Source organism: Protopterus annectens, chromosome 9.part0 (genome assembly GCF_019279795.1).
Source record: "Protopterus annectens isolate FY-2018-M chromosome 9.part0, PAN1.0, whole genome shotgun sequence".
NCBI classification, from domain to species: domain Eukaryota; kingdom Metazoa; phylum Chordata; order Ceratodontiformes; family Protopteridae; genus Protopterus; species Protopterus annectens.
This window is the reverse complement of record NC_056743.1, coordinates 850,070,143-850,083,247: the sequence shown is the minus strand read 5'-3', so window position 1 is coordinate 850,083,247 and position 13,105 is coordinate 850,070,143. Positions and strand designations below refer to the sequence as shown.

The window sequence follows — 13,105 nt, the reverse complement described above, 5'->3', positions numbered from 1 at the left end:
TAGTGAAGTGCATCTGTAGTGAAGTGCATGTGTAGTGAAGTGCATCTGTAGTGAAGTGCATGTGTAGTGAAGTGCATCTGTAGTGAAGTGCATCTGTAGTGAAGTGCATGTGTAGTGAAGTGCATGTGTATTCTTTGCTAGGAGCACTGTTGTATTCTTGCAAGCATCACACAAAGCTCATCTGTACAACAGCAGGAAGCAAAGCTTTGTCCTGCTTTGGAATACCTCCAACACATTAAGTTCCGTGAGGAGCTTATCGAGAGCTGCTCATAGTACTAAAAGTGTGGATGTGAGGGGTGTGTTACATATAAGTAGATGATAAATTTCCTTCTGCATATCAGTATGCATTCCACCTTATTCATTTCTGATACAGACCAGCCCACTATACATTACGTGGTACAAGTACCCCCGCAGTCTCTTTCTACTTGTGCTGTTGTAATTATCTGGTAAAGTGTCCTTTACCAGAGGGGTTTTTATGCATCACTTAAACTTACTATTATTCGTTTTAATTACTTCATATACTAATTCATTTTTGCATATTATTCTCTGAATGTTGCCGAACAGATTGATCACATGAAGTCTGTAGTCATTTCCCAGGAGAAATATTATGGTTTATTACAGTTAGTGGATATTTGGCCATATGGTCGACAGTGCAGTTAATTGAAAACTAACATAAAGCCACACAACACCTGCCAACAACACATATAATGTTTTTGCAGGGGACCAAGCCCCCATGCACCCCCACACCCCAGCTAATTATTTATACCAACTCCGAGATCACACTACAGTGTTAAAAGGCAAACTTCCTAATCCTTACTGTCCCATGATCTCAATCAGAACGGTTTGACAAACCAAATTGTCAACCATATGTTCTAGACTATATTAGGTTCAGCAATGTAGTTCTTTGACAATTTGAGATAGACCGGGTAAGATCTTTGCCTCACACCTCCAGTGTATACCTCCCAATTCTGACTTCCAGCCATTTTCCATGTGGTGTTTGTATATGTGGATATTTTTGTTTGACTGGCTACACTTGTCTGACTACATATACATATATGGGTCTACTTTCCAATCACAAAGGTTTACGTTACCGAAGACTGAAATATCAAGACTGGAAGACCAAAACTACAACATATCTAACGTGTGTAATATCGACTCCCAGATATCAAAAATCACAATCCAAACATAAACCTCCCACCCTGCATCATAAAGCCCAAACCAAAACATACAAAAAACATTGCCGACCTCTCTACGTTTAAGCAGGGGGGCAAGCCCCTGAATCCCACACCCCCTGCAAATTTAATATGCTAACTCCAAGATTGCACTACAGTGGAGGAAAGTAAATTTCCTGATCTCCACTGTACTTCGATCTCCATAACACATATATGAACACTTTCAAACACACTTACCTCTCCCTTCCCTAAACACCTGCATCCTGCCAACACAAACACATCTACTCCCACTTGCTTATCCCAGTACCACAAAAAACACTCACACAATTTACTTACAAACACACAAATCCCACACTCAGCAATAAAATCTTCCTTACCCTTTACTTCACAATTTTTGAAAAACAACCTCAAAAATTACCTTCACTGGTACATGTAACGTTTGCCACACATATTAACTATAATGCACCACTTCTTAAAGGCATATTGCACTACTCAAGCACAACATAATACCTACCTTCATAGGTTCATAGGTAAATACTAGGCTATCTGCCCGACGGCATCTATAAGCCTAGCCAGAATGTGTTGGCTTAGATTAGTTCCCTGTGCCTCTGTACAGCAGAGCCACTGCAGTGATCCCTGGGGTAAATTTTCTGTTTCCCATCCACTCATCAAGGTTTCTCTTGAAGAGTGTTAGTGAGGGGCTCTGCCTAATGTAGATCGGAATCCTGTTCCAAAGCATGGAGAGTCTCTGGGACAGGAATCTATTTCTCCAGCATGTCCTATTTATTGCTGTGGTGAGGTTTAGATCCCTAGAGCATGTGGCTCTCGGGGATTTGTTTTTTCTTAGGTTGGACATGGCCTTGTATGTCAGGCAGAGATCACCTCTGAGTAAGTGGTATACAACCGAGTACAGCTGGAGTTTCTTCAGTCGGGCTGCATAGGGCATCTTTTCATAGGTTGGTACTAGGCTATTGGCCCTAGTTGCCTATACAAGCCTAGCCATAACAATTCCATGGCTATTTCTTCCCACACTATCTACTTCCCTGGACCCCTGTCTAGCAGGGTGACTGACGCGATCCCTGGGGTGAATTTCCTTTCTCCCATCCAGTCGTCAAGATTCCTTTTGAAGAGGCCCAAGGAGGTGCTTTGCTTGACATGTATGGGCAGTCTATTCCAGAGTCTGGGGAGTCTCTGGGTCAGGAACCTATCCCTCCAGCATGTTTTCTTTATTGTGATGACAAGGTTTAGATCCCTGGAGCATGTGGCTCTGAGGGATTGGGATTTCTTTAAGTGTAGCATGTCCAACAGCTCTGGGTTTGACATGGCCTTGTATGTTAAGCAGAGATTGCCTCTGAGTAGACGATATGCGACAGAGTATAGCTGGAGTTTTTTAAGACAGTCAGCATAGGGCATCTGCTTTAGGCCTGTAATTCTTTTAGTGAGGTATTTCTGCAGCCTTTCCAGTTGTTGCAGATGTCTTGAGAGGTACATAACAAATGGGGCGTTGTATTCTATAATGGATCTAATGAGGGATGAGTACAGTGGGACAATGACCTCCTTTTTTCTGGATGAAAAGCCCTTAGTGATGATATGTGCCACATAGAACGATTTCTTGACTGTTGTGGCGATGTGGTTATTGAAGGTGAGACCACTGTCCACCTGTGTCCCTAAGTCTCTTATCACACTTTCATGTTTAGTGTACAGCCACCTATGTGACAATTCACGGGTGCATGTTTTTTCCCAAAGGGGATAACTATACATTTCTTGGCATTGAGCTTGAGCCCATGGCTCTGGCACCAAGCATCTGTTTCTGTAAGGCCCTTTTGTAGAGTATCCACATAATTTGGGGATTCAGTAATGGCTCCCAGTTTGCAGTCATCTGTGAACTTTGTTAGCCAGAGTCCCTTTTTGTTGGCCTGTACTTCAGAGAAATAGATGCCAAACAAGAGCGGTCCCAGGACTGAAACCTGAGATACTCCACTTGTCACTTGTCTGGAGCTGGATTTGGAGTCAGCTACTTTTAACAGTGTGGGTTCTGTCAGTAAGCCAGTTGGCAACCCATCGAATGATGTAGGGATTAATGCCCAGCCTAGTAAGTTTATCTATGATTCTAGAGTGGGGGATGGTGTCAAAGGCCTTGGCAAGGTCCAGATAAGCTGTGTGGACTGCCTTACCCTCATCCATGGCTCTGGAGACTGATTCAAAGAAGTCAATCAGGTTCAGGAGACAAGATCGGCCCTTCATGATCCCAAACTGGGTGGGGTCCAGTGTTTGAAGGTTGCCAATATATTTGTTTATAAGTTCCATGATAATACGTTCCATGGCCTTGCAGATCAGGCTCATCAGACTGATGGGGCAGTAGTTCCTGGGATCCAAGGTGGATCCCCACTTGTGGAGTGGGATAACTGTAGCTGTGCACCACTCAATGAGCATGAAGCCTGAGGTGAGGGTATGATTAAACATGACACTTAGGTGAAGTGCCAATTCATTTTGTAGTTCATGTAGTACACAGCCCGGGATGTCATCTGGTCCCTTGGATGCTGTATTCTTAGCTTTGAAGAGTGCGTTTTTTTTACCTGTGTGGCCGTTATTACTGGAATTTGGCAATCTTCCGGTATTGAGATGGGCTGTTTAGGGGGTGAGAGGGGGGGGGTGAAGTTGGCACTGACTCAATCTGCCAGGATATTGGCAATATCCTTGGGATCAGTATATTTAATGCCATTCTGTTGTAGCTCAGAGCAGGTCTGAGCATTGCCATTTAGATTCTTGACATAGTTATAGAATGCCTTGTGGTTGTCTTTGGATTCTTTGGCAATTTTATTTTCGTAACTAGCTTTGGGGGACTTTACGAGGGATCTCAGCTTCTTACTGTGGCTGGTAAGGGAATTTTTTGCATCGTGGGATTTTCCTCTTTTCTGCAACAGTTTCTTCCTTTTGTTGTAAAATTTGTTTATGGCAGGGGACCACTAAATTGGCTCCTTTTTTGGAGGAGAGCATCTTGGTTCTATTTGGGATGGCATGATTCATGCATGAGTGGATGTGCTCGTACAGTGCCTTAGTGTAGGACTCAGCAGTCAAACTTTCAGTTCCCATCTGCATGGGTGTCATTAAGTCTGTCACTTCTGATTTCAGTAGCATAAAGTTGGCTTTGGAGAAGTTTTTTATGGAGGTTTCCTTACTAGGGAGTGGGGGTGGGATGTTAAGGGTGATTAACGTATGGTCTGACCTGACCAACGAGGGAGTGACCATAGGTGTGGAGCATCGATTTCCCATGTTGGTAATTACCAGGTCTAGGATATTGGAGCCCCTGATGGGACTATGGATTAGTTGATCCAGGACATTGGAATTTATGAATTCCAAGAACCATTGGGCAAAGGATTTGGTACACGAGTAGTTTTCCCAGTTAATGGCAGGGTAGTTGAAATCACCCAGTATTAGGGTGTTTGGTTGTATCTTAATATTTTCCAGTATGTTTAGAAAGGTGTAGTGAGAATCTTGGGGCATGGTGGGGGATCTGTAGCAAGCTACAATTTAGATTGCAGTCTTACCTAGTGTTAGTTGCACCTGGAGAATTTCAGACACATTGTGTTGGGCAACTAGCCTGATGGTGTGAATATCCTTGGTGAATATGGACACTCCTCCACCTTTAGTGTTTCGATCCTGGTTTGGTGGCTGAAAAGTGTGGTAAGAGTTATAGCCTGGTATTGCAGGGGTGCTCTCTGGAGTCTTGAACCAGGTCTCAGTTACTGCACAGATATCGATGTCCTCCATTTTTAGGAGTGCCTCGAGAGTATGCATTTTGAGGTTTAGACTTCTAGCATAGAGTAACATTACCTTCAGATTTTGCATGCTTGTACCTGTTACAGAGGTGGTTTTGTCCTTTGAACTTTGCCTAAGAAAGGCACTGTAGGGGTGACAAAAGCCTTAGCCAGTAACCTGAATCCCAGGGGAGACAGGTGCAGACCATCTCTGGCAAAGCATTGTGGTCTGTCGATCATGTTGTCCCAGGCAGACAGATACTGGATCCCCTTTGAATGACACCAGAAGCATAGCCAATTGTTGAAGTCAATCATTTTGTCCTTATATTGTGGTATAATTCTGGGCGAAGGCAGGATGCTACTCAGGGCTAGGGTCATACCTGCCTGGGCCACATGATCCGAGAGATCTTCCATGTCTCTTTTCATGTAGTCCAGGGAGGTATGTCTCAAGTCATTCACTCCAACATGGACAATAACAGAGTCATATTTGTACTTGTTGTGGAGTGACTTGAGTGCATGCGTTATGTGGCGGATCCTGGCACCCGACAGGCAGTTGACTGTAATTTTCTTCTTGTTCAGCCTGGTGAGTGGGACACCAGTGTGTCTGACTATAGAGTCACCTATTACTAAAGTGTTAGGTACGTTGTCTTGCCTTAGGGGCTGTTGCTGGGTGACACACTGGTGTTGTGAGCTATGTGACACTTTGGTTGTGATTGGTGTTTGTTTGCATTTCAGCTTTGGATGTCCTTGTTGCTTGGGCAGGTTACAGTTAAGGGCCTCCGGATATGTGGATTTAGTGTTGCTATCAGTGGGTGTTGGTGGTGTGAGTTTAGAAGGGCTATGTGTTGCTTGAGGTGTAGTGCGGGTGTTAACCTTCTCCTCTTGACTGTCTAGCACAACCTTAGGTGAAGAGAACTTTGCTTCCAATTTGGCTATGTAAGTGCATCTCTCACAAGTTGTAGCATTGGGTGGTAGGAAGAGAGGGATGTCTGTGTACATGAGGCAATTGCTGCATTTCCCCAGTATGCCCAGATTCACCAGGTGGACAGGAGAAATCACCGGAAGATGATTGGACATGTCTGGTTTGGTGCTTTTTTTGAAAAGTACAGGAGCAGTTTTCCCTTCCCTTAGCAAGGTACTATGCAATTATAGGATGTTTAGTGCCTATGATTAATTTCTCCTTATTAATAAGGAGAGTTGAGTGCTTGTATCAGTTTAAGGCTTCCTAGTGCTTCCCAGCAGGTATTAGAGCAAGTGCTAGTCACAGGGTTGCTTAAAGGTAAGATGAAAAAAAAATGGTTTATCCTAAACACTGCAGTGTGCACTACAGAAGTTAGATGTGAAAGTTGGTAACTTAAGTTTCACCTGTTTAAAAGGTTAAGTTTTAGTGGAGAGTCACTGTTTTTAAAACAGCAAGCTAGATTGAAAGGGGGTGGTCACATTTGTATTCTGGTACTATGGAGTACAGTAGGATGGTCAATAAATTTAAATAGTAGAAGGGGAGTGATTTCACAAAGCCAGTGAAAGCAGAGAGGAAATGAGATATGTGGTCAAATTAACATAAGAGGCAGGCAACTAGAAAGACAGTGGTTTTTAAGAACAGAATAGTAGTAGGGTGGGCAGGTGGGAAAACATTTCTGCCTGACTCACAAGAGACAGAGCTGTGGTCTCTTTTGAAGTTTTAATATGCAGTTAAAAGCAGAATACAAGTGGAACACAAGGTAAAGAAAACAAATCACAGTATTCAAAATATAAAAAGGCAATAAACTAATACAAAATACAACAAATAAAAAGCAAACTAACCTTTCCTTCACAGCAAAGTGTAGCAGAGTCTGGGTGAGCCTTTCTAATAAATTCTGTATTCTCTGATTCGATATTCTGCACTTTCAGGATTTTCAGAACTTGGTCTTCCTGTCTCAATATTCTGGTCTTCTGTAATGTAAGTTTTATGATTTAAAAGTAGACACACACACACACACACACACACACACACACACACACACACACACACACACACACACACATATATATATATATATATACACACACTATATATATATATATATATATATATATATATACACACACTATATATATATATATATATATATATATATATATATATATATATATATATATATATATATATATACACATAGTATTTAGCTTTGCCTTTGCAGGCTAGTGGTAGCTGAAGACCCACTTAAGTGATTAACTTAACAGACAAACAAATAAATAAACTTCCCAATTCTTCACCAACAAATACCATGGATCTATTCACATAAGCGATCTACCACCAGAACAACCAGCTGGGACCTTGGTTAAGCATCTCATCCAAGGGATGGCATTCCAGGAGTGTAAGACCCTCCCTCATCCCCCAGAATGAACTAGACCAACAGTACTAAAATATGATTCCATCAGCCGAGAGTAGGGATAGTACTCAATACATGTTGAGCTTATGATGTCAAAGATAAGTTATAACCTACTGCTGAATACCACATTATTTGCCTGTTCACCTAACTTCCCCTCGCTTCCATTTATTACATGTTTAACACTAATGTTATTGGACTCCTGTGATCTGCACTGACAGTTGCAATTTCACAGGTCATATCTGAAATAAAGCATCAGTATGTACAGTACATCTGCAGATTTAATACAGACTAGTAGGTACAGTGAATGTGTTCTTATTCCTGAAGCATGCATTCAGTTCACACAAGGAAATACCCTGCAAGCACTTACTTATCTTATTGTGGAACAGAGTCCATGTTCCATCTAAGAGTCCATAAATGTTAATAACATGTAAAGAAAAACATTTTCAGATACGAGGTGTGTCACTGTAACAGAAAATATAACAGAAAATGAAACAAACCATGCTTTTTCAATGCCATATGACATTTGCTTGTAGGCTGACAGGAATAAGAATGGAGATGTCAGTGTGAAAAAATTTTGTTATGGGATGCTTGGGATTTGTTTATGCAGCACATCTACAGCTTGTTTTGAAACTAATTATCACTTGGTGTGTGCTTTCTATAAAAACTAAACATAGATCTCTAATGAGCTTTACTGTACTGGGCTATACCTTGTGTCTTAAATTAACCACAACAATGCAATCACCAGAATACATGAACATGTTTGCCAAAGGTATAAAGCTGCTATATCTGTCTAGCACATGGGGTTAAGGCTAAAAATGACTATTAACCTCCATCTCGTAGCCCTACATTTGTGACCTGTAGTTTCCCCTTGCATACTATGAGACCGAACAAGCCATGGAATCAGTATTCCTGGACTGCCCTTGAAAGAGGCACTTATGCCTTGTGGTCTTATATGGTTATGATCTTTAAACTGATTAGCAGACCTACTTATCACACCATGAGTAGGTTCTAGGTGTTGATTTCTCTCCTAATCAGTTCAGATGACTTCTGATATAATTATTAGTGACAACACATGCACACCCAACCACTGTGATCAGCTAATAACTATAATATTACTGTTTTATTGCTGTTTATTTGATAAAAAGAAGGGGAGCTGGTTCAGTGGGCCACTTTCTGAAACAACTTTGGCTCGAGGCACAAGCAGAAATATAACATAAGTAGTTATATACAGAACACGTGTGTGTGTGTGTGTGTGTGTGTGTGTGTGTGTGTGTGTGTGTGTGTGTGTGTGTGTGTGTGTGTGTGTATGTATGTATGTGTCTGTAAGTGTGTGTATATATAGAATGTGAGTATATGTGCACACACAAAATGCATGCTCGACTTAGGAATGGACCAGAATCACACATGCATTGTTGTCAGCTTATGAGCTTATGATATGAAACATTTGTAAACTGAGGAAGTAGCTAAAACTAGATTGCAGTGAACGTTTGCAAAAAAAACTACTTTCCCCCATGTAGGTGTTTACAATGTGTGTTAAAATGACAGTTCCTTCTGCATATGATTTAAGTGAGTACTGTGGATAAGTTAGCCTTTTAGAGAGGACTTTAGCTGAGGGCACTGTCAAACATTGTGTATTCAGGTATTTAATGATAAGAAGACATTTTTGGTGGTGGTTAGATAGCTATCTTTTTTGAATGGTACACAGAAATATTCAAAAAGGGATAAAAGGAAAACTGTTTTAATTGCTGGTCTTGGGAGTATCTCTTTGGGTGGGGGCTGTTTTCTTATATCACCAAAAGCAGCATGTCATTATCAGAAATGGATGAAATTATTTTCCTTTGCTGTACTGATGTCAAAATCAGAGGCTCACTAGCAGAATGCCCCGTATTATACATACATATGCTGCTTCAGAAACCATGGTAACCATTTCATAGATTGAATGGCACTATAATAAGATTTGGGGCAGTGAATCAGCTGTTATATCATTGCTAATGAATCTTAATTTATAGTATTTCATCTAAGCATGCTTGTTTATGACCGGTGTCAAATGTGGACAAATTACTAATATATATGTGGCCTCTGAACGATACATATTTGGTAACCAAGGAAAGGAAGTAAGTGTACTTCTAATGATTTGTGTATCTGTAACCACATCAGGGCAGCTGTAAGACATATGAAGCACAGTTAGTTTGTATACGGCTAGCTACACACAAGTTGTACTTGTCTACTGATAGAGATGCATCATACATATAATGTATGCCATGTATATATTCTGCTGAATGATATCCATCCTGATTGTTTCCTACTTTTGCAGTTTTCTAGAAATCTAAAGCGATTTGTATTGCATGAAAATCAAAACAAAATAAAGGTGTTTCAGAGTAAATGAATCCAGCTTGTTACTAAAATGCACTTATAGTGTGTGTGTGTGTGTGTGTGTGTGTGTGTGTGTGTGTGTGTGTGTGTGTGTGTGTGTGCAATCACGTCTGTGCTTATGTAAAATAAGAGCCTCAAGGTATAATTAGAAAAAAGTCTGTAAAGAAGTTAGGCAGTTGACAATCCATTCAAAAAAGGGCACTAGTAAAAATGTTAATGATCAGAAGTTCAGTGTTCGCTAACAGATTAGTTTTATGCTTTGCCACTTTATTAAGAGAGTCCACACAGGGCTGATATATAGCATGCTGTGTTCAGTGCAAGCATCATAAAATCATAATGTGCTCTGTAATATAGTGACATCTGCTATGGTGATAAGTAAACAAAATAATTTAATCAGAATTATACATCAATTAAACAGCAATATTTTTAATAACTTCAGTATAGTATTCCTTATGATCACCTAGGTTAGAAGTTTGGTTAATTTTGAAATAAAGGTATACACTCTGTAGTAAATTAGAAAATATAGTTTACTGGCACAGACTGGTGCAAAAAATGCTACAGACCAATGTGAATGCACTTTCAAATGTAAAAAATGTAAAAAAAAATGTGAGGATGTTCTCGGATGAAGCATGTCCGTCAACATGTCTGATGATGGCTTGATATTTCTATAAGCTGCACAGTGTCTTCTGACTGATAGCTGCTTCTGGTAGGTTTATAATATTGGTTACTACCCAGCCACTATGTGGCAGCGTGGAGTCTAGCACAATGTATAATTTACTTACAACTGTACTTATATTTATGTTTTTGTTTTTGATTGAGTTCACTATCAGAAAGTTCCTTGTGTAAATACAGTGCAGATTACAAAATTACCAGAATATACTCAGTATACAAGGGGTAAGGTATACAGGGTGAATAATAAAATGAAAGTGTACCAGCTCCTAGATGGAATTTTGATTCTGGTACCAGAAGCTCACTTTATCATTTCTCACCTGATTTTCCATAACTTATTGCTCTGACAGTGTGGCACTTGCTTTCTCTTAGTAGTCAAATCCACCTCATGTACTCATTAACAGATGTCACTAAATGTGTAACTATTACTCCAGATGTGTGATAATTAAATCTGGTTTCTGTCATCAGGCACTGTCTGAGTCATTGAGGAAAGGTATACAAGGAGACTTTAAACAGTTAAAATGCTTTCTGGACCAAGAAGAGGAAGCAATGTTACTCAGACTGAAAGCAGAGGAAGACAGAAAAGTGAAAAAGGTTGAAGAATGTATTAAGAGTATCCAGCATGAAATTGAGTGCCTACAAGTCATTGAAAGAGATATTCAGAAAGTACAGACCCTTGATGGACCAGCACTGCATACTGTGAGTTGCACACCTTATGAATTTCCAGTCTAAGCATTGTTTATACTTAGGTACAGAACACTGCATTGTTTGTTTCAGTATGCTATTGCAAATCATACAGGGCACAGCAGATTATGCTAGCACTGATCATCGAGGGAAACAGCAGATTATACATGCACTTTTCATGGAGAAATACAACAGATTATAATAGTACCAATCATTAAGGAGCACAGCAGATTATTCTAGTAGAGATTATGAAGGAGCACAGCAGTTTATACTAATACCAAACACAAAGGGACACAGCAAATCATACTAATACTAATCATGGGTATGCACAGCAGATCAAACAAGTGCAGATTGTACTGGTATGGGTCACAAAGGGACACAGCAGAGTATGGGGTACTGTCTGTTGAGGATAACAGCATATTGTGCTACTATCGATCACCGAGGAGAATCGCAGATTGTACTAGTACTGGTCATGAAGGAGCACAGCAGATCATGCTAGTATTGATCACTGAGGGGTATAGGAGATTATACTAGTACTGGTCATGGAGAAGCACAGCAGATTATGCTAGTATTGATCACTGAGGGTATAGCAGATTATACTAGTACTGGTCATGGAGAAGCACAGCAGATCATGCTAGTATTGATCACTGAGGGTATAGCAGATTATACTAGTACTGGTCATGGAGAAGCACAGCAGATCATGCTAGTATTGATCACTGAGGGGTATAGCAGATTATACTAGTACTGGTCATGGAGAAGCACAGCAGATCATGCTAGTATTGATCACTGAGGGTATAGCGGATTATACTAGTACTGGTCATGGAGAAGCACAGCAGATCATGCTAGTATTGATCACTGAGGGGTATAGGAGATTATACTAGTACTGGTCATGGAGAAGCACAGCAGATCATGCTAGTATTGATCACTGAGGGTATAGCAGATTATACTAGTACTGGTCATGGAGAAGCACAGCAGATCATGCTAGTATTGATCACTGAGGGGTATAGCAGATTATACTAGTACTGGTCATGGAGAAGCACAGCAGATTATGCTAGTATTGATAACTGAGGGGTATAGCAGATTATACTAGTACTGGTCATGGAGAAGCACAGCAGATCATGCTAGTATTGATCACTGAGGGTATAGCAGATTATACTAGTACTGGTCATGGAGAAGCACAGCAGATTATGCTAGTATTGATAACTGAGGGGTATAGCAGATTATACTAGTACTGGTCATGGAGAAGCACAGCAGATCATGCTAGTATTGATCACTGAGGGTATAGCAGATTATACTAGTACTGGTCATGGAGAAGCACAGCAGATCATGCTAGTATTGATCACTGAGGGGTATAGCAGATTATACTAGTACTGGTCATGGAGAAGCACAGCAGATTATGCTAGTATTGATCACTGAGGGGTATAGCAGATTATACTAGTACTGGTCATGGAGAAGCACAGCAGATCATGCTAGTATTGATCACTGAGGGGTATAGCAGATTATACTAGTACTGGTCACGGAGAAGCACAGCAGATCATGCTAGTATTGATCACTGAGGGTATAGCAGATTATACTAGTACTGGTCATGGAGAAGCACAGCAGATCATGCTAGTATTGATCACTGAGGGGTATAGGAGATTATACTAGTACTGGTCATGGAGAAGCACAGCAGATCATGCTAGTATTGATCACTGAGGGTATAGCAGATTATACTAGTACTGGTCATGAAGGAGCACAGCAGATCATGCTTGTATTGATCACTGAGGGGTATAGGAGATTATACTAGTACTGGTCATGGAGAAGCACAGCAGATCATGCTAGTATTGATCACTGAGGGGTATAGGAGATTATACTAGTACTGGTCATGGAGAAGCACAGCAGATCATGCTAGTATTGATCACTGAGGGTATAGCAGATTATACTAGTACTGGTCATGAAGGAGCACAGCAGATCATGCTAGTATTGATCACTGAGGGGTATAGGAGATTATATTAGTACTGGTCATGGAGAAGCACAGCAGATTATGCTAGTACTGATCACTGAGGGGTATAGCAGATTATACTAGTACTAGTCACGG

The 13,105-nt window shown here is 40.6% G+C and overlaps 1 protein-coding gene across 3 annotated transcripts in view; it reads left to right on the top strand.

Annotated features, from left to right (window-relative positions):
• The window catches only part of LOC122811595 (zinc-binding protein A33-like), a 231,444-nt gene that overhangs the window by 153,174 nt on the left and 65,165 nt on the right, over positions 1-13,105 (top strand). For all 3 annotated transcript variants that reach the window (XM_044083548.1, XM_044083549.1, XM_044083547.1), the window contains exon 3: positions 10,813-11,043. In XM_044083548.1, the coding sequence (XP_043939483.1) occupies positions 10,813-11,043 (231 nt within the window). The remainder of the gene's footprint in view (positions 1-10,812; positions 11,044-13,105) is intronic.